Below are 20,728 nucleotides of genomic sequence, written 5' to 3' on the forward strand. Positions count from 1 at the left end.
CTGAGACCTGAGACCCTCCAGGAGACACATAATTCTCCACTGCTTTGTGTTGGTTTATTACATAAAATCACACAAAAATGAACTAAAGTTTGTCATTATAATGAGACAAAATGGGGTTAAACATTAACAATAAATACTTTTGCATAATCTCAATTTACTTAAAGATTGTAGCAGATGAGCAATGACATAATTATGTTTTTATCCCCCTGTAATGTTGTTCCACATGCTAAAAATATTAACTATAAATTGCTCCAACTTCTTTGTCTGCACACAGTCAGTTTATAGATGCAAACACTGTTTCAGCTCTGTTGGGTTTGCATGATTCGTTGCATGTTGTTATTGTTGCAGCGCTTCTCGTTTATCTCAGTGTGGTGCTGGTAGCGTTTGTACGAGCCGTGGGTGGAGATTGCTGCTGTGTTTTGGCGGATGGCTCTGTAAAACTTTGCACCATACGTGGGTTTGTTTGCTTCCCAAGGGTGATGTGTACCTTTGTAGTAAATTTAATTGAAAATTCAATCATAGTGGTGATGAGATTTGTCGAACGTGACCAAAATTGAGTCTTGGTTTTGGTTATTTGTGATCATCTTGTTTTTCTGAATATTTAATAGATTTTACCAGGTTTTTTCTGTCCACGTAGGACAAACATGCACACTGTAATGCACTCTGCATACTAACCAAGTGACAGATGACTGTGAGACTCAGAGGGACATTTAAATTGAGCTAAATAATAGCTCTGTTAAAGCTAATGAGCCAGCACCAGTAATGATGGCCTGGTTCACAATGTTTACTCTACTCTTCACTATATTGCATTCACAGAGACAGACAGAGAGACAGAGACAAATCTACCACAAAACCTTAAAGCACAGTAAAATATTGTGAGCTGCTCTCCATGGCTCTTTCGGCTCATCAATGTGAACTGACTCTGTGCATCTTTCCTTGGTACATGGATGCAGAAAGCTCATGAGGTGGAGCAGCAGCACTCGGGCCCCCGAGGAAACCCAGAGTACGTGGACCGAGTAAAGCTTCTGGAAAAGGAAGTGAGCTATTACAAAGACGAGGCAAGCAAGTCTCAGTCGGAAGTGGAGAGGCTTCTGGACATCCTGAGAGAGGTGGAGACCGAGAAGAATGACAAGGACAAAAAGATTGCTGAGCTGGAAAGGTGAGTGAAACTTCCGACTGAAGATGCTGGCTAATTTCTTCTACCAATTATTCGGGATTTTGTAAAAAATAATATATAAATATTCTTATCTGTACCTCTAAATAAATGTCTTGTACTAAGAAAAGCAAGCTGTCATCAAAGATGGTTTTAGTTTTATGTCAACTTATTTAAAGAAAACAAAGTATGCCTTCGGTTTCAGTTACGTTTTGTCCTCTTTTCCAGTTTTACTGTTTTTCTGCTTGTGTTTTAATATCTTAGTTTCTGATTGTTACCCATTCTTTCTCAATGCTCTTGTTTGTTATTCTAATCTGGCTGAGTTAGACATTATGGTTACAGCTATTTTTTGCAACACATTGGTTTCCGTGACACAGACGAGTTTGTTTCTGTTGATGTTGGATGTGGTTTCGATATCAAGTTATAAATTACTTGTTTCTACTTGTCTATGCTTAACTTCCAGCTTTTTGCTCAAGCGTAGCTATTTATTTCTTGGATGGAGTCTGTGTGGAGTCAGTTTGTTTGAAGGCCTGATAAAGCCTATGGACTCTTGCTTTCCATACTTGATGTTCAGGACAGTTTCTTTTATTTGCTGGTCAGTGACTTGACCACCATGGTTTGTGTATTTAGTTGGCTTCATCGCTGTACTGGGAAGTTCTTATTAAAACTCATCAATGTCTGAATGATAGATATTTCATCTGCCAGGAATTTTAATACTTTGTCTTAAATTTGAGATACACCACTTTTGGGACCGATTGAGATTTTGTCAAGTTCTGATGAACTGATTTTGAAATCGATATTTTTACATTACAGTTGCTGTGATAAACATTACTAACCAAAACGTTAGTGTCTCTGTTCATTTCCGTAAACAGAGCCACACTTTAACCATATCATTAAATCCTTCACAAAGTCTGAAAACAGTTTACATGGACATTTTCCTCCTTAACAACTTCCACATCAAAGAGAGATGATACCACGACCTGCCTTCCATTTATTGGTCCAGAAATAAGAAGGTTTTTTAGGCTTCAACTGATGATTCACCAGTCAGCATTAAGTGTCAAGTGTAAAATGGATTGATTTTCCTCACAAGCTGATTTGTTGTGGATTTCTCAAAGTCATTCTTTGGAAAAAAACAGAAATCTTCATCTCAAATGATGTTAGAAAAGAGCAATTGATTTCTGTAAATGTGCTTCTTTCATTCTTGTATTTATGTGACATTTAATCCAGATACTCGACTCTGAAATTGTTGTTTAGTTTTGGTTCAGCTGATGAAGTGGATCGCTAAACTGACCTAAGCATTGGTCGAAATTGTCTGAGCCCAACATAGATTTACTGTGACTTCTTCTTCTCTCCTGTCACATACTCTCCTTTCAGCACAGATACAAGTTAGATGTCAGTGATAGTGCCCACTCAGTTGAGTTATTTGTTAAGTCTTTCACCAAATGTGATTAATTGAGTTTTCTTGTCCTTTTTTTGCCATCCTTATCCACTTTTTTCATTTTGTATCCCTTCTGTCTTTTGTCCCCTTCTTTAACCCCAACCATTGGTCAACCTTGACCTCTGTTCATTTCCTCCTTTTTCTTTCTCAAATTGGATTCTGAATCTTCAATCTGTCCTTCATCTTCTTTGAAACGCCCTTCCTTCTGCACTAAATTTTAAAAAGCCCCCCATCCACTGCCCCTCGCCATACTCCTCGTTCTGGAGGCAGAGCTCCCCCTGACCCACTCCCTTCTGTGTCTGCCGCCCCTCAGCAGATAGGGGGCATGGTCTGGGATTTCCTGGGAAAGTGAGTGCTCTGCCCTGGCACTTCAGCTCAGCTCGGCTTCCTGATTTTAAATCTTGGACCGCAACTGCTGCAACTGCATCTGGTTTCACCTGTGTGCCTGGTCTGCCTGCTCTCTGTAGAACGCACAGATCTTTGCATTGCAGTGGCAGTTTTTGTTTGTCTGTGTTTTCATTACTTACTTCTACACATGATACAAAGACTCCTGGATTCAGTTTTTCTTTTTGCTTCTTTCTCAGTGACTGTCTGCATGTGCTCCATGAATGCATTTCTTTCAGCTTGGGCATTAGTTGGAGAGCATGTGTGTGTTTGACGTATGCATGACATATGAACTGTTGCATGTTAGTTTTCTAAAAAAATAATGACTAAACATACATTTATCTGTGCAAAGGTTTTAAACCGTTTCTTATTTATTCATATTTTCTTCTCAAGGACCAGAATTTCTTGTATTTTTTATTTTATTTTATTTTTATTTTTGTAAGTGAGACCCCCAGCCAATGTTCTTCGAAGCTTTAGGTGGTCTATCCACTGTTTTTCATAGGGTCTGGCTACTTTTTATCAGTTTCAGTTCTGCTTCTCAAACTATGAAATGATAACAAATGAAAGCATTGTGACTGGCTGCTTCTAGCAAAGTGCATAAGGATCCAATTTGAGTTTGGGTCTTTACATAGTTGTCTGCTATCTTTGAACACAACATTAGTTTTTGCCTTGAGCTTAGGACCCTTTTTACGCCTGAATACAAAAACAGTGAAAGAGGAAGAATTAAAGGGCTCTTTAATTTAACAAATGGAGCAACAAACATACCTTCACTAAAAATTTACTTTTGTTATCTGTTATTGGACAGAAAATTATAGACCTTCAGAAAGCCTGAAGAGCTGTTGAACTTAATTTTATCAAATACAGAAAGTCTGTCTCCTTGTGAAACAGCTAAAAAAGATGGATGACTGAAAACCTTTGCACAGGACTGTGACATTTTAAATATTGCACATGTTGTGGGGTTCATTTTCTTTACTGAGTAACAACAAGTACTTAATATTTCTGTTTCTTTTTTGCTTGCGTATGCAATGATGAAGTGTAAAGTGCAATGATTGCACATCAAGGATACCACATTTTACAATTTATGGCACCAGCAATTATTCAGGTGTTTATCAAAAATGCTGCTGTTCAATTTGAGCCCATTATTGTTGTGCCTTGAAAAAATATTGATACGCCTTGAACTTTTTCACATTTTGTCACTTAGAAACCACAAACTTGAACGGATTGTATGGACATTTTATCTGCTTAAACCAACACTAAGTTGTACATGATTGTGAAACGTCCATGAATATATATTTGAATTCAGCGCTCTGAGTTTGATTCCTTTGGATTTCGTCTCTAAAAGCTTAGCGCATAGAGAGGTACATTCTGGTGCCTCTCCATAGTATTTTTTGCCTATGTTCAATCACATGAAACCCAAATGAGAATGTATTGAAGTTTGTGGTGGTAATTTGACAAAATCAGAAAACTGTTATGGGGTCTGAATACATTTGAAAGTGAATAATTTTCTGTGAGACCTTGATGTGATTCTTTCTGCTCCTTTTTTATTTGTTTGAGTAGATTTTACTGCACACGTTGTTCCTACCAAGTTGAAACAGCGTGGACAGCAGCATATTTTCACTCATTACACACACGCCCACCCGCACACAGGACATTTCTGATTATATGTTGTTTTATGGGCTGTTTGTTAAAGCTTTTGTAAAAAGTATCAGTCCCCAGCTGTTAGACCTCCGTCTCCTATGGGCACATTTCACTCCTTTTCATTCCACCCATCTATCCGCCTCATTTCTTTCTGTCGGTGACACTTGCATTTCTGATTGACATTTTCCTTTCTACATCCTCACTTCGCATCTTCTCTCTTTCCCAGTCTCTACCTCCCAGTCTGCTCCAGATGTCTTCTTAGCTAACCCTAACAGACACTGAAGGAAATACTGAGAAAAAATTATCTGCATGACTAAAGCTGCTGTGCTCCTAATCTGTGCACCATCAGGTTGGGGATGCTGTATTTTGTCGGATCTGGATAGGAGTCCTATCGAGTCTGCTCTATTAATGAATCCCCTGCATTTTCAACTAATGCCCTTCTCCCTTTGTCTCCCACTCAATTAAAATACTGTTAGTTTCCCTTCCTTCCTTCCTTCCTTCCTACCTTCCTTCCTTCCTTCCTTGCCCCTGTTCCGCGTCCTCATCTTTTGCCCGGCTAATGTTTTGCCTGTCTGACTGCATGTCTGCCACTCCCAGGCTTGGCAGCAGATGCACAGCGCTCCATGTTGTTCAGAGAAAGTGCATCCTGCAAAAGCTGTGTCAGACTGTCACAGGCTTGTCTGTAATCTCAAGTGTTGTTGGAAGATTATAGCACAGTGTGATATCCCCAAGGTGTTTTTTTAAAATTTGTTTTACATTTTGGTTCGAAAACTTTCTTTACATTTTTATTTTTGCTTTTCTTCTGTGTGTTTTTTCCTGCTTCCAATGTTTTCTTCACGTGTCCTTCATCCTATTGTCTTCTACCTTTAAATCTACCTGTCTGCAGTTTAGCTCCAAGGTAAGACATTTCCCTGCAACTCTCATAGTCCAACTCTACTGAGGTTGATCCAAACTCCTGCACTGAAACCTTTCAGCCCTCCCAACAATGACATGAGGGTCAGTTCAGATGGGATGCTCATGCTTTGTTACTGAGATCATGACTGACACAGTTTCTTCCATTTGTACTCATTATGGTTCCTTGTCTTTTTATGGGTTTGCATTGTGCCCTTCTCACACCTTAGCTCCTTTAGATTTGACTTAATTACTGTTGTGGTATGAACAAGTTTTAGAAGTGGTGTAATTTTACAGGCAAGGAGGTAAAGATCAGATCAAGAAGGGTTCCAACATCAAACTGGGACTACAAGGGGACAAGAAAGGCTTAGGGCAAGATCCTCGCAAGGAAGGCTCTTTAGAAAGTGGTCACCACTTAAAGGTGAGGATTTAACTTATCTTTCATAAATAATAAGCTCTGATTATGCATGTTTAAATACCTGAAGTGCCATTTATAAATTTAAATACATTCAGTAAACAATATCCATCTTTTAAGGTGCATTGATGATGTAATAAACAACTTGATGATTTTAAATAGTAAAATGAATGTGCACAAGTTTGAATCTATTGTGAAATTATTCTCATCAATTGAAGTTTATATATATATACACGCACCCTACTAATATTTGGGAAAAATACCCTGAAGAAACTTCGGAGAACTTATCTTTTTTTAGCATAAGTTTTTGCAGAAAATGCCAACTTTTTTTTTCTTTTTCAGAAAAATCCATCATACATCTTTCCTCTAAGTGGTTTAAATTGCGTCATGATTAACTGAGCACACTTAAAGGTCATTATTTTTTTTAAAAATCCCACCGTTCAAACTTTAAAGTTTTAAAATTAAGATCATGTGCAACATGAACATATTTGTGTGAAAAGGGTATGTTAAAACATTTCTCCAAATGTTTTAATGACTGAATATGGTGGGTGTTCCAACAAGACAATCACCCCAAACATATCCATTAAAAGTATTTTTGAATGATGAACCACACTAACATTAAGCTTCTGAAATGACGTTGATATTGAGAACCTTGATCATTAAAAGTGCGGTCAACACCAGTTAACAAACCAATTTAAATAAACTGTGCCAGGAACTAGTTGAGAAATAAAATCATTTTTTGGTGTTTTTTTTCTCTAAAAAACAAAGTATACATATAAAAGTATATTTATATACTTTTACGTATATTTATATGGGAGTGTATATACACTCCCATATAAATAGGAGTGTATGTATACACATCAGGGACAGTATGTGTAATTGTGACCCTGTGAGAATCATAGGACTTTCACATTAAATTCAAAACCATGCACCAACTTCTAGTTCTAGAAGCTCAAAATTCAGATGACATTCATGCCCATGATAAGCGTATTTGAACTTCTGAGCAGCACTTTCATATGTTTGCACTGAGTCACTGTGTTTTCTGCTTTGTTCATTGTGCTGTCTGTCAGCTGGAGGAACTGATGAGCACGTTGGAAAGGACAAGACAGGAGCTGGATGCCACCAAGCAACGTCTCTCCTCCACACAGCAGTCTTTACAGGAGAGGGACACCCATCTTACTAACATGAGACAAGAGCGCAGGAAGCAGCTGGAGGAGATCCTGGAAATGAAGTCAGTATTGCTGCAAACTTGACAGTTTCACTTTGTCCAATTAATTTCATATGTAGTATCAATTTTATATTGTTATTTGACAAGACATTGCAGAATATGCCTCTAAAACAGCCTTTGTATCAAAAAGCAGAAGTCCCAAAACTTCATTAATAAAGATGTTTATTGTGTATGTTGTCCTCTCTTTAGGGTTTAAATTAGGGTTAATACTACATACAAAGACACTATGCATTGCCATGTGCACATTAATATACATAAACTACTTGATTTATGTCAAATCTTTAGAGGTTTACCAAACTTGGCTGATTTCACCCTCCAACTCTTTGCATAAGTGTGTTAAGTTAAACACCTTGGCTACAAATACTTAAACTACAAATTTACTAAGCAGTGCTTTAAATAGACTTCATCCCTTCTAATTTTAAAGAACTGTTACAGGATTATATTCTGCCCACAGGTAGTTGTGAAGTAGACTTGAATATGAACTGTATTTGGCAGAGATTCAGTGCAGGTTTTAGAATTGATAAAGGTTCTACAATTTTTATATGTGTGGGTGATGCATTTTTTTTTGTCTTGATTTGTTTTCAGACAACAAGCTCTGCTGGCAGCCATCAGTGAAAAAGACGCTAACATAGCATTACTCGAACTATCTGCCTCCAATAAAAAGAAGACCCAGGAGGAGGTGCTGGCCCTGAAAAGAGAGCGGGACAAACTGATGCACCAACTCAAACAACACGTTAGTGCCATTTCAAGCATTGTAAAAAAAAAAAAAAGAAGAAGTAAATTGCCACGCAAGTTCTTTTGACCCTCCTGCAGCTCCGGTGGAGTGCAGCAAATGTCACGGTTCGGACAGTGGGGAAGAGTGTGGTTGTCCCGTTAGACTGTTAAAAATCATAAAAGTGCACACAGGGTCAATGTGACAACGTGCGCACAGAGTAAAAAAAACTCCTGGGGTCTAAATGACACCGTCTCTAAAGACCAGGAGAAGGTTAAGAGCAAACCTTGTTCTTTCTTTTGTGTTTCATTTGTTATTATCCAGGCCTGTGATTACAGTGTTTTAACTCCGCCTAATGTGTGCTGATGACTAGTTGGATCATTTAAATGTGTATTTATTATGTCTTTCAATACAAGAGATTTCTGCAAGGATTTCTAACTTCTAGCTTGTCCATTTTCTGGAGAAAATGTAGGATTTCTGAGTCCAAATAAACAGAAAAGTTGCTCAGTTCAATTTGCGTCTGCTCTAGTGACACTGACCTAAACTGATGTAAGCACTTGCACCATAAATTTTAGCCTTTTACGTTTCAATTGCATATGGATTGCAATTGAAACCAACACAAAGTATCACATAATTGTTAGATGAAACAACAAGGTTACATAGTTTTAAGTATATTTTAGAAAAAAATTCTTAAAAAGAAAATTTGAACACTCTGGCAAGTATTTTTTTATTTGACTAAGTCTGAGCTACTTCCATGTGAATCATGTCTTAATATTGAGAGTAAACTTTTATTTAGTTATAAACTTAATCTATTGACTAGTTTCAGTCATAATTTAGTCATCAAAATAGTTTTAGTCTAGTTTTAGTTCACTAACTATGCTAAAATTTTAGTTGATTAAAGCTGCGAGTTTAGTCGACAAAATTATATGTGAAGTGTAAATACTTTTTGATCAATTGACTTGAATTATTAACACAAAATTAATCATGTTTTTAATCATTTATGACATATTGTTATTGTCTGAACATAGAAAAACAAATTTAATGTCTGTATGTTTTCTGATTGTCAATAATACAAGTTGACCTGCTCTGCCTGGAAATGATATTCACTCAACAAATTACATATTGCATTCTTCATTATTTTTTTTTACTGTAAATCACTGTAAATAATGGACAAAATTGTCAGTGTCTACATCTGCAAAGTTGGTAGAGAGATGCCCTAAAAGAATTGCAGCTTTAAGTACAGTGAAAGATAAATCTACTAACCAACTTTGGGAAAACTAAATACGAATGTACGTCCTGTTTTTTTTATTTTTATTTTTTTTAAATTGGACATCTGTACCATTTTCCTTTCACTTCTTTGAGTGACATTGGTGTGTCACATAAAATTTCAGAAAATGTGAGAAAAAGTAAAAAGGTTTAATTGGTTTGAATTTTGTAAGGCACTTTCGGAGCATCACAGTACATTCAAATCTTTTGGGCTTTTTTATCATCGAAAAGAGATGTGCTTTATATTTTTGAAGAAAATACTCCTCTAAGTTATTTTATGTTTATCATAAAATGTGTAATATCCTCACAAGTAGAAAGCAATAAGAAAAACATATGATAGTGTTTGCTGGATTGATAATAGATTATAGAACATTTTGCTAAAGAAAAAGTTAAAATGAGTGTAAATTTTAATTAGTTGGATAGATGTTAAAAACCTCAGCATATTCTAAGGTTTTGTGCTTGTTGTCCATTGGTTAGTGTGACGAGATGGTAGCTTGAAACAACAAATCATGATGTAATAATTTTCTTCTCGCAGACACAAAGCAGAATGAAGCTGATAGCTGACAACTATGAGGATGAGCAGTATCATCCACATGCTCCTCACCACCAGCCGCAGCCTCCACATGCCCAGACTCAGCCTCAGCCCCAATACCCCCATCCTCCCCATGCTCAGCAGTCTCCTTATCCACACGCCACACACCCCCAACACCCACAGCACTTGCAACACCCACAAGCCCCGGCACAGCACCCGCATCCACAGCAACCGCAGCCCCAGTATCCTCAACACACACAACACCCGCAGCACCCACAACACCCTCAGCATCCTCAGCACTCTCAGCATCCTCAGCACTCTCAACCACTTCCTCAGCACCAACAGCATCCACGTCCCCCACAGCCACAGCACCCGCACCAACAGCACCCACAGCATGTGCAGCAGCACCCACATGGACATCCGGCTCCACAGCACCCTCACCCCCAACACCCACATGGCCCTCCCCCCCAAGGACCTCACCCACAGCATTCCCACCCGCAGCATCCCTCAGCACCCTCAACATCCCCAACATCCACACCACGCCCAGCATCCTCGTCACCCCTCACCTCATCATCGTGGAGGGCCGGCCCGTGGACCGCCACATGCAGGTCACCGTCCCTCTCCAGACCAGGTCAGTGAACACATACTGTGCAAATGACAAAATAATAAAATTGCACATCTTTCATACAATGATGAGCAACACTTTTTAGATCAAAAGTGTTTTCCAGGGTGAAACACAGGACCAACGGACATCCCATAAAAAAACAGTCATTCTGGAAGACACTGTACACGACTAAAGTTAATGTGGGGGCAAAACAGCATTTAAAGCAAAAACATGCTGCTCTTTCACTGAGGTTATCATATAAGACATAAGTGATGGTGTAATTTGTGGTAGAGTAAAATCAGTCAGCAGAACTAACATTGTAGGAAATAAATCTGGTCTCTAAGTATTTTCTCTTGCACAACAGGATGACGAGGAGGGCATTTGGGCATAGCTGAGACAACCAAAGCTCTAATGTTGTTTTGAGGGGTAAGTTAAGACCTTTCTGAAGCTGTTTACATTGTATATAGCAAAAACTGAACAATGATGTGTTTTTTACTGTCATACCTGATTATTTCCTCTCATGTAGGAGATTCAGTCACTACTGGAGGAGCATGGCCATCCCAAGATGTTGAAACACCACCCAAATAAACATTTATCACCTTCAGTGAATCAGTACTTCTGAGCAGTGGGACCTTTATTTGTTTGTTTTTTTGTTTGTTTTTTACTTTTGTCTTTTGTTCTGTTAAGTTTTGCACATTTCTTTCTGAGGAACAGGAGGCGGTACTCAGGTTTTCAGGTCCTGCATGAAGACTGGCAGCTGAGCAGGTAATTAAAATGTGCTTCTGCACACTTGAAAATAAAAACACATAGAGAGGAGACAATAAGTACTGAACATGTCAATGTTTTGCTCAAAAATATGACGATGAAACAGAGGTTGGTAACATCCCAGTTAGATGTGATGGTGACACATTCTTTATCACAACCTCTCTATAAACCCTGAACATTCAAGGAGTCGTCTTCTATGTACTCTGATCTTCAGTTTCAATCGTACATGCAGTAGGTCTTAGCCATCGTCTGCAGACTTTATTTCTCTAAATCATCTGACAGTTTTTTGGCAGTGTGGTTGGCATCATTTTCTTGTTGAAAATATTTAGATTCTCATCAAGAATGTTCTAGTCAATCTATCCTTTCATTAGTTATATGAAGTCTATGTCTGAACTTAGACATAGACTAAGTTCAGACATAGACTTCTGAACTATGTCTGACTGTGCTGACAGTCAAACTTAACCTGTGCTACTATACACAAGGAGTTACATTTTGACATACACAAAATGTCAGATGAGACATTTTGGTCTCATCTGACCAGAATACCCAAGTATTTCACAGGCTAATCTAAATGCTCTGCAGCAAGCCTCAAACAAGCCTCATTATGCTTTTTTTCAGCAGTGGAGCGTTGTGCAGTGAGTGTGTTTAGAGACCATTAGGCTTAGTGCATTGCCTTTTGTTTTGTTGTAGTCAAATTATTCTGCTAATTCCAGTTCTGTTTATTGTAGTGACTCCTTGTCAGAAATGTTGTGACAGTGTCTTATGTTTTTTCCACTTCTGGATTATGATCATAATTGTATTTGCTGAAACATTCAGAAGTTTAGAAATATGGCCACATCTAATGGCATCAGTGCATTTTGTAACAATGTGGCTGTAAAGGTTTAAGGATATCTTCTTGCTTTTTCTCTGTATGAAATGCTCCTGCTGTGTTACCTTTGTAATGAGAAACCCCTTTGCAGGACTAAACCAGCTGTGAATTATTTACACTGATATTGAACGGTTACTGTACATTTTCAGCCATTTCTTGACTGTCTTTGCAATCATTTCTTTCATGTGACTCCCCAGTGTTCAACCCACACAACTTAATTTAGTGACTAAATCTTATTTTTGTTGTATGTGTCACCACCATAGTGTGATAAAAACATTGCCATGTTCAGTACTTATTTCTCTTGCTGTGTTAGCATAAATATCACATTTCCAACCATACTTTGTTTTTATGTTCCTCACAAGGTGAGGTGAGGGCTTCGCTTTGCGTGAATAGGAAGACCATCCTCCACAGTGTTCACAAATCATCTAAAATGATGCGCTGATGGAGACACAGAAGACAAATTGCTGCTTTAACGGACATGACTACCACAGTAACCCTGCAGCAGAGGTGTCACAGAAGTCACCTCACCTGTCTGTCACCTGCTGAATAACCCCTCTTCATCCTCATAACAGAGAATTTTTGATTCTGCCAGTAAAGTTTTTTTTTTCATCAAACCACATCATTTGTTTTAAAATGGTTGTTATTTTGTTGACTGTTAAAGTCAAGCTCTGACTGGCTTCTAGGCCTGACGCTCATCCTCACTGCCCTCCTGACTCACCTAGTGACATCTGACCCCTCCACGTATCGCTAACAATCCTCGGAGCGTCTTCTGGTATCTTTTACATCCAGACAAGTTGTATTTATCTTCGAGGTCTCGTGTTACGCATTTCTTCCTATTATGATGTCTATCTTGACTAGCATGTCATCAACACATTTAAGTCACTTTAGGTTTTCTGTTGCCATTTTTTGTTGGCACAAGGAAGCACTTTTTGTTCACCTATGGAGCGCCTTGAGTGTACTTTCCTGCAGTGTTTCCTTTGCTGCACAAACCTCTGGTTTTGGGGTCTCATTTTTGCCTCAAAGTAGTGGCTCTCCTCAGCATTTTTTTTTTCTTCGCATTACCTCATTTTAGTCAGAGATAGTAAAAGAAAAATCAGTCTATGCAGATATCAACATAGAGATAATGCATTTTTATTTTTTCCATGTATGTTTGAATTAATTCTAATAGTATTTGACCAATCAGAGCTGCCAAGAGAGTGGTCAGAAGATATTCATTAGATTCTTTTGATTTTCTGCGACTATGCACCTCCTCTGTGTTGGCAGGAACTTTCACTAATGGTGCTTCTGCTGGTGCTCAAACTAAATGGTGTCAGAAGAGCTAATCAGAGCATCTTTTAGTCCTTTTACAGTAGAGGGACTTGGTCCCACAATGGGCTTCATAAGCAACAGTACAAGACTGCTTTGTATATATACTGGTTAAAATTTGGGGGTGAGGGGTCCTTTGTGAACAACGATTAAACATTTTCTCCAAATCTACTGGCTGCCATTAGCCTCAGAAGAGACTGTGACGCTAAGTAGACGTTTTCTCTGCAGATCTAAGTGGTTCCAGTGACACCCCAGTTTCTCGATGAGTCCTCTCCCCTCTCCTTCATAATCTTCCAGCAGTAGCCTGTGTGACCTCCCCACACATAGTGACTTGTTTTCTCCTACTCAACAAGGTGGCCTGTGCCTCGTAAAATCTGTACACAAAAAATAGATATGCATATATTATACATATAGAGAGAAATCTATAGAGTGTGTCTATATGTGATCAAAAATGTTTAAAACTAATAAGATATAGTATATGGGTTTGTTTTTTTTTCCTTTATGGTTATTTTTCTAACTGGCTCGAGGTCAGAGATACTTTATTTAAGAGTGCTGATGGATGAAATTTTCCTCAGATTTGTACGCTGTGATAAAACCCTTCAGCAACTTAACATTCCCTGTCTGAAAATACAGACCAATCCAGACAAAGAAAAAACATAAAATATATTAAATAAGGTTCAGAGCGGCAGTTTATGGGAAAGTGTGTCCAAATTTATCTAGCTGTCTAGAAAAGATGCCAATATTACATTCCTTTAAAGGGATAGTTGGGAGTTTTTGAGGAGGGGTTCTGTGTGATTTATATCAGCAGTTGGACATTTTGCTTCAAATGTAGTTTACTGAACAATTTCAGTTTAGATGAAAGGAAATTATTTCCCACTGTAGAGTCAAGATGACAACAGATCAGATTGGATCCAGTTCCATAGAACCTGTTCTGCTCTCTCAAATTAACTTTCAGCAGTATGTGCACTTTCTTATCAATCTGTGCACTTTCTTATCAATCTTTGCATTAACATTGCTTTTATAGTAGATATGGGACAATAGTTTACATGAACGTTTTTTGGTATATATACAGCGAGCTCTGTTTCCCTGAGGTTCATTAATGATGACATTGCAATTATGTTTGTTAAAATGCAAACAAACAAATAAACTGTTTAAGAAATTTAGGCAAAACCAATAAGTGGCTCAAGTGAATGCTATTTTATTAATCTTTTTACGCTGCATTATTTTATATGTGATATAAGATGAGTTTTCTATGGATGTTCTATGTAAAACTGAAACTAATGTTACACACAATAAAGATTAGGATAATATACCTGTGCAAGAGGCATTTGGAAAAGGATATTCACAACTTCAGTACTAAATAGTTTTCACATCATGTCAGGGAATGTGACGTTTTTAAAATGGTGTTTTCATGAACCAGTACTAATGTTTTTCAAATAGAGATGCCACTTTTATTTATTTTAAGTATGTTGTCTTTTTTCACTTGTCTGTCAATACCTATTAATTTGTTTGGACAGCTTTTTTTGCCTTTGTATATGAAATCATCATTTGAAAACTGCATTTTGTATAAATTAAAGTTGCCTTTATTTGTTATTGAGATTTATTAATGATCTAAAACATTAACATGATAGAAAACAAAAACAACGGTAATTTGTAAAAGGATATAAGCAACTTCCGACTGCTGATAACAAACGCCCAGAATTCCACTTTGAAAAATCCCTAACTATGTCTTTAACACTTAATCAACTCAGTTGAAGACCACTTAGCCTGTGGTGACAACTTTAAACAGAGAAAAGTATTTTTTATTTTGTTTTGTAGCTCTCACAGGTAGCAGTGAGATTACTTCTGCTGCAAGCAGAAGCTTGCACTTGTAAATGAAGACTATCACAATATCCTCCAAGGAGAGGTTTCAGTGACTCTGTCTGGATGCATTTCTCCTATGTGTATTTGTTGTTGTCGTCATGTGAACTGAAGTGGTGATGTGTGTGTGACCGTGACAGCTGATTTAGGTAGAAGAACCATCACGTTGTTACAGTATTATGAGAAAATGAAGCTGACTGTTACTAATGCCCTCCTCCTTCCTCGACCCTCCCGGTGTCTGTGTGTCAAGTGTTGGTTATTGTAAACAAATGTCTCTCCATTTCACCCAAATCTTCTCAAACCAAGGTGATCCAATCTTCATTTTTTTTTACATGTGTCATTCCCACAGAAGCAGCTCCCACCATTGAACAAAAACCAACAGGTTGTACAAGACGTTGTTTGTTCGTTTTTGTTTACAAATCTTGATATAAAGGCCTTTTTTATTGTTAGAGAGACAGCGCAAACAGACAGAGGAGCATAAATCCTCACTTCACCATCAGGGGGTACTAATCCTCCATTTTCAGGTCCTTATCTACTGAATACTTGAAGTAGGGAGTTTTCCTACCATGATATAGCATACATTATTTAAACGATAGACAACATGGAACATTTTAATTGTGCCCATGCATGCTGATTTTTACATTACGTGCCAATTGAAGGTGATGGTGTATGGATAATCTACTGTACTCTATGCAGTGATTGCTCTATTGTCGTGTCAAAAAAAAAAAATAATTATCTAAAAATATAATCATTGAAAGCTGAGGAGAAGCCGGAGATTGGGAGATTGTTTCCTGTGCTCAGACTAAAGACTAACAGGCGATTCTTTATCCGTGCCTAGCAGCTGCGTAGATTCACCAGTCATTTTTTAAGGCCTTTGAAAGAACTACAGAAAGCCAACCATATTTTTTCTTTCTTTGCTGCAATAGTCTTTATTTTATTATTTCGTTGATGAAACTGTTTGATTGAACAAATCACTGTGACCAATGGCAGATTTTTTTAATTATTATTTAACAAAGCAAATGTCGAGTTTTTACTTTTTTATTCATTCAGTTTTGTATTTAAGTTGAGTTTTATTTTTTCTATCATTTATGCTTACTTAAGAATACCAGTTCGAGACAGTACTATTTGTAATGGTAAATATTTTGAGCTGTACAGTAACAGACCTAGGAACAAAACTCCATGAGTGTCCAGCATGCTGAATGATCACTGGTGTGAACGTGAGCTGATGCAGCATCAGTCCTCATCCATTTCTTGCATCTGCATTGTGCATTGTGACTGTGTGATGTTGTGTTGGAGAGTGATGTGTGTCTCACTTACTGTGTCCCCTTAGTAGACAGCCTGTGCAGTTTTGTGAGAGCGCAGCATGTTTTTTTGTTTTTTTTTCCAGGTGTGGGGGTGTTGCTGGTATAAATGTATTCAGAAAAAGAGAGCAACGTGCGTGTGTGAGTGCAGATAACAGAATGTGTGTAAGTGTTATCAATGCAAAAGAGACTAATTTATTTAAAAAAAAGAGAACTTTATCAGCCAGTCGCTAAAGAAAAGAAGTGGGCAAGTTTCGAATGACGCATGGATACTATGTAATGTTTTGTTTGTTTGCTTTTTTTAACAATAGGAGGCTGTCCATAGTGCCCCAGTTTGCTATTGTCTGTGCTGTATCAGAATAATACTATTGAGTGTTGGCCAGCTTGTTTATATCCATCAAATAAAGGTGACTTTCTTTCTGTCTTTGTTGGTGATTTAATACTCTGATTTAAAATCAGCGTGCCTCATTTTGTATGCAGCCATTGCTGCCCACAAAAGCAATGGCTGCATATAGACTATTTTACAAACCATGGAGATAAAAAAAATTTACATTTCTATAAATACAGCAATAACAGAATAGTGCATTTACATCACTAGCCCAGTAGCCATTTTCTATGTCTTCAAACCACTGTCAGCCCTGCAAACACTGGCATAAGAGTCATTGTGCTGGGTGAGTTAGTGAATGACAAGTACACCACATCACAGAGTGTATTTAAAAACGCATAAAATATCTCATCGATGTGAAAGACCTAATGCATATTTTAAGAATGTATCTCTGAAAAATGTACACACCATGAAGCTGAATGGCTGCCTTCAGGATGATTTGAATACAAAATAAAAAATGTTTAATGTAAATAGTTATGTACAATAATGTAGGGGTATATCTCAAATAAACAATATTATTGTAAACTTCATTTATTTCAGTAACTAAATTCTCTAACTGAAACACATTATATAAATCAAGTACATACAATATTACATTAGATCCAATGAAATCATTAATCCAGAAATAATTAAAAACTGTTTTCTTAAAGCTTGTTTACAAAAGGTGTTTTTAATCAGATTAATGAGGCTCATCAGAACATTGAAGTGTTTCTGTGGCTTGTTTTCCAGAATATATAGCAGTTGTTTCAACCAAATGGATTTATTTTCATATCTGAGGCTGAATGTGTCCTTTTTATAACGATTTGGAGCATTAGCGCCCTTTTAGGATGTTGTTTAAGACACTACCACCCCTGTCTGAGAGCCAGTAACCTGCCATGGCTGCTGCTGCTCCCATGAATATCGATGTGTAGACCAGATCTCCTTTGGCTGCCAGTGTGGCCAAAGCACAAAGCAACACCCCCAAAAACATCTGCTGCAGCACCTCCACTTCATCGTCTTGGAGATCGTCAAAGAGGCCTTTCTCTTGAGCATCTGCAGGAGAGAAAGAGGGTTGTAAGCTTCATTTTCTGTGTTTGAGCATAAAAAAATCAACATTAGACTCACTGGGCAGCTGCTTCCTCAAACAAACACTGTCCTTCCTGAAGAAGCCTTCAGCACACTGACAGCGGAAAGAAGCCTTCTGTGTTGACACAGATCTCGTCCAGACCATGACAGGCAAGTACTCTGTCACCACATTCGTCTATATCTGAGCAAACAAAAACATTTTGCTCATTTATTTGCATGGTTTTGCGTTAATCTTGCTAAAACTCCATGTGAGGATGCTGGAAAAGGAGGTAAATACATTTTTAAAGCTCAGGAAAATACTCAGTAAAATCATACACTGTGAAGTTTGTGAAATGCTACTTTAAAGGGGAAGTAAAATCACCATTTTTTAGCTTTCTGTCATGTTACAATGTGATTCCCTCATCAAAAACATACCTGGAGTGCTGCTTTCATTATTTCATGCATGTTTGAGAAATCCTTTAATCCCCCGTGGCAAATATTCAGCTGTGCAAAATGCCTGGGTGGACCTACTGCCGCTCCTTTTTGGAGCTTCAGTTTCCAAGCGTCTGCCTCTCAGAGCAGCCCTCCCTAGACATCCCCCTCTCAGCTCCTTCAGACTAGCCAGCAACATTTGCAAAGCACTTGGTGGAACTGTGCATCTGCTGAGCTCATATGTGAGCCACTTCTCAGTGAAATGCTGTTAAAAGGTTAATATAGATGTGATGTTGTGATAACTTCCTGAAGGAGGAGTTTCAGAAAGAGCAAGAGCTTTTAAAGTGACAGAAACTCAATTACAAAGTCAAATTTCTTTAAGTCATATTTGAATACATATAGCATAGTTTAACAACTGAAGTTAACATAGTTATTTGATTGTGCTATCGAATGGCATGCTGTGCCTGGCAAATAATAATACTGTACTTCAACTAGAACCATCAAATCTGTGGCAAAGCACATCATGCGCACTGTAAGCATGGTAATCATATCATACTGTGGGACTTTTCATTAACATGTTTTTTTTTTTTGTCAAAGAATAAATCTACTTGAATTGAAGGTATGATTAAAGAGCATTTTTTGCATATTTATCAGAGGCAGTTACTTCTGTTATTCGCACTGACCTAAACACTTGGAGCCCATCAGTCTGTACCCAGGAGCACATTTTCTGCAGCGAGCTGCTCCACCACCCATACAGCCAACACAGGCCACATCACAGCCTGCAAATACAAAAACCTTTCATCCCACTGCATTCTGAGAGGTTACAAACACAGTAAATGAGTGACGACATTCTAAAACTTAAATTAATAGGATGAGTTTTGAGGTAAAGACTTTAGAAGCAGTAAAAAAAAATGTGTTGGCTACTCTTGGCATATATTCATTTTCAGTAAATTAGAGTAATTTAACCTCTCTTGTCAGAATAAAATTACCTTCGAAAGTAACCTTTAGCAGATATTCAAAACATTTGTTTTTAAAAATAATTACTAACATGCTGCACTCTCACAAAACTAACAGAAAACATGGAACGAGCGTCACACACAACACTGTGGCAAAATATATTTGCAAGTTTCAGAAAACTGGAAATGTTGCAGATCAGCCATGAAGTGGTCCACATATTAATATGTGTATTCAAAACAATGGTAATCATATAGAGCACATTATATTTAAAAAAGCGTTGTCCAATATAAAATGTTTATTTTTTTTCTATGTATGGAAACTTATGGCCCACCCTGTATACAATATGTTTCACTAAAAACATAAAGTTCTATATCTGACTGATATTCTAATTTGCTGAATGGATACTTGCACCCATTCAGTAAATAAAATAAATCCTGATAAAGAACTGACCTCTGCACTCAAAGGAGCCTTCTATATTGAAGCAGTAACTGTTTGGAGAGCAGGAACCCAGCTCAGTGCCACACTCATCGATGTCTGAAACCGACCAAAACAGAAAGACGCTTAACCACCTGAGGTGTTGACAGATACTCTAAAAGAAATGATGCTCATATTTATACAAAAAGCTTGGTATGTATTACCTACACATGTGAAATTATAGAGAGCCCATCCAGGACTTGCACTCTTTGCAAAGGTCATTTTCTTGTCCTAAACATTTGCTACAAGCATGCGGGCAGCTGTTGACCTGATGAGCAGCCAGCACGCTGCACAGCCACACAGCTGGCAGCAGCGTTCTCTGTAGCCACTTCTCTTCCATCTGAGCAAGAGATAAACCTGTCAGTGTAACATCTGTTATTAGGAGAAAGGCCCTGACATCCTGGACTGATCACATCTCCATCAAGTGGACAGCAGAACAGAAACAATGTCAAAAGTAAGCAAATGCCTGTCAAAATGTCAAGGTTCACGTAGGATCATGTGGCAATTTTTGTATTATACTTGATGTTCACAGTTATTCTAGAGCAGGGGTGTCAAACTCCAGTCCTCGAGGGCCTCTGTCCTGCAACTTTTAGATGTGCCTCTGCTGCACCACAGCTGAATGGAATAATTAGGTCAGTTAGCAAGGCTCTGGAGAACTGACCTACACAAGGAGGAGGTAATTAAGCCATTTCATTCCAGTGTTTTGTACCTGTGGCACATTTAAAAACTGTAGGACAGCGACCCTCGAGGACTGGAGTTTGACACCCGTGTTCTAGAGGAAAGTAATGTTAACATTTTCCTGCATTTTTTTCCATCTGTAGTTATTTTTCCATTTCAAAGTTGTGTATCCAGTCATGTAAAAATAAAGTATGTCTAGGCAATTTCAGCATAAAACCCTCAAACTTACCACCCAGCCACCGAGTACATTTTGGGTACAAAGTACCCTAGCTCACAATGGGCTTCTTTTTTTTTAGACTATTTAGGGTGATAATATATAACACATATCAGCAAGACTAATTGGACAATCTATGAAGGTAGAATTTTTTTTTTTAAACTGAGCGACATAGAAACAAAAA

The 20,728-nt window shown here is 37.9% G+C and overlaps 2 protein-coding genes across 2 annotated transcripts in view; one reads left to right on the forward strand and one right to left on the reverse strand.

The window, feature by feature from the left end:
• erc2 (ELKS/RAB6-interacting/CAST family member 2) overlaps positions 1-14,340 on the forward strand; it is a 51,256-nt gene extending 36,916 nt beyond the window's left edge. The window contains 10 exon segments of the mRNA XM_032548944.1: positions 954-1,159; positions 2,817-2,939; positions 5,500-5,511; positions 5,802-5,925; positions 6,990-7,150; positions 7,733-7,880; positions 9,661-10,288; positions 10,626-10,687; positions 10,788-11,026; positions 12,257-14,340. Of these exon segments, the coding sequence (XP_032404835.1) occupies positions 954-1,159; positions 2,817-2,939; positions 5,500-5,511; positions 5,802-5,925; positions 6,990-7,150; positions 7,733-7,880; positions 9,661-10,288; positions 10,626-10,630 (1,407 nt within the window). The 3' untranslated portion in view covers positions 10,631-10,687; positions 10,788-11,026; positions 12,257-14,340.
• Positions 14,341-16,382: 2,042 nt separating this feature from the next.
• On the reverse strand, positions 16,383-20,227 carry LOC116710116 (protein disulfide isomerase CRELD1). The gene is given in 7 exon segments (XM_075074311.1): positions 16,383-17,777; positions 17,850-17,919; positions 17,921-17,991; positions 18,905-19,000; positions 19,629-19,712; positions 19,817-19,850; positions 19,852-20,227. Coding segments are annotated over 7 exon segments (717 nt in total). The 5' UTR covers positions 19,993-20,227; the 3' UTR covers positions 16,383-17,556.
• Between the last annotated feature and the right edge of the window lie 501 nt (positions 20,228-20,728).

Source organism: Xiphophorus hellerii, chromosome 20 (assembly GCF_003331165.1).
Source record: "Xiphophorus hellerii strain 12219 chromosome 20, Xiphophorus_hellerii-4.1, whole genome shotgun sequence".
NCBI classification, from domain to species: Eukaryota; Metazoa; Chordata; class Actinopteri; order Cyprinodontiformes; family Poeciliidae; genus Xiphophorus; species Xiphophorus hellerii.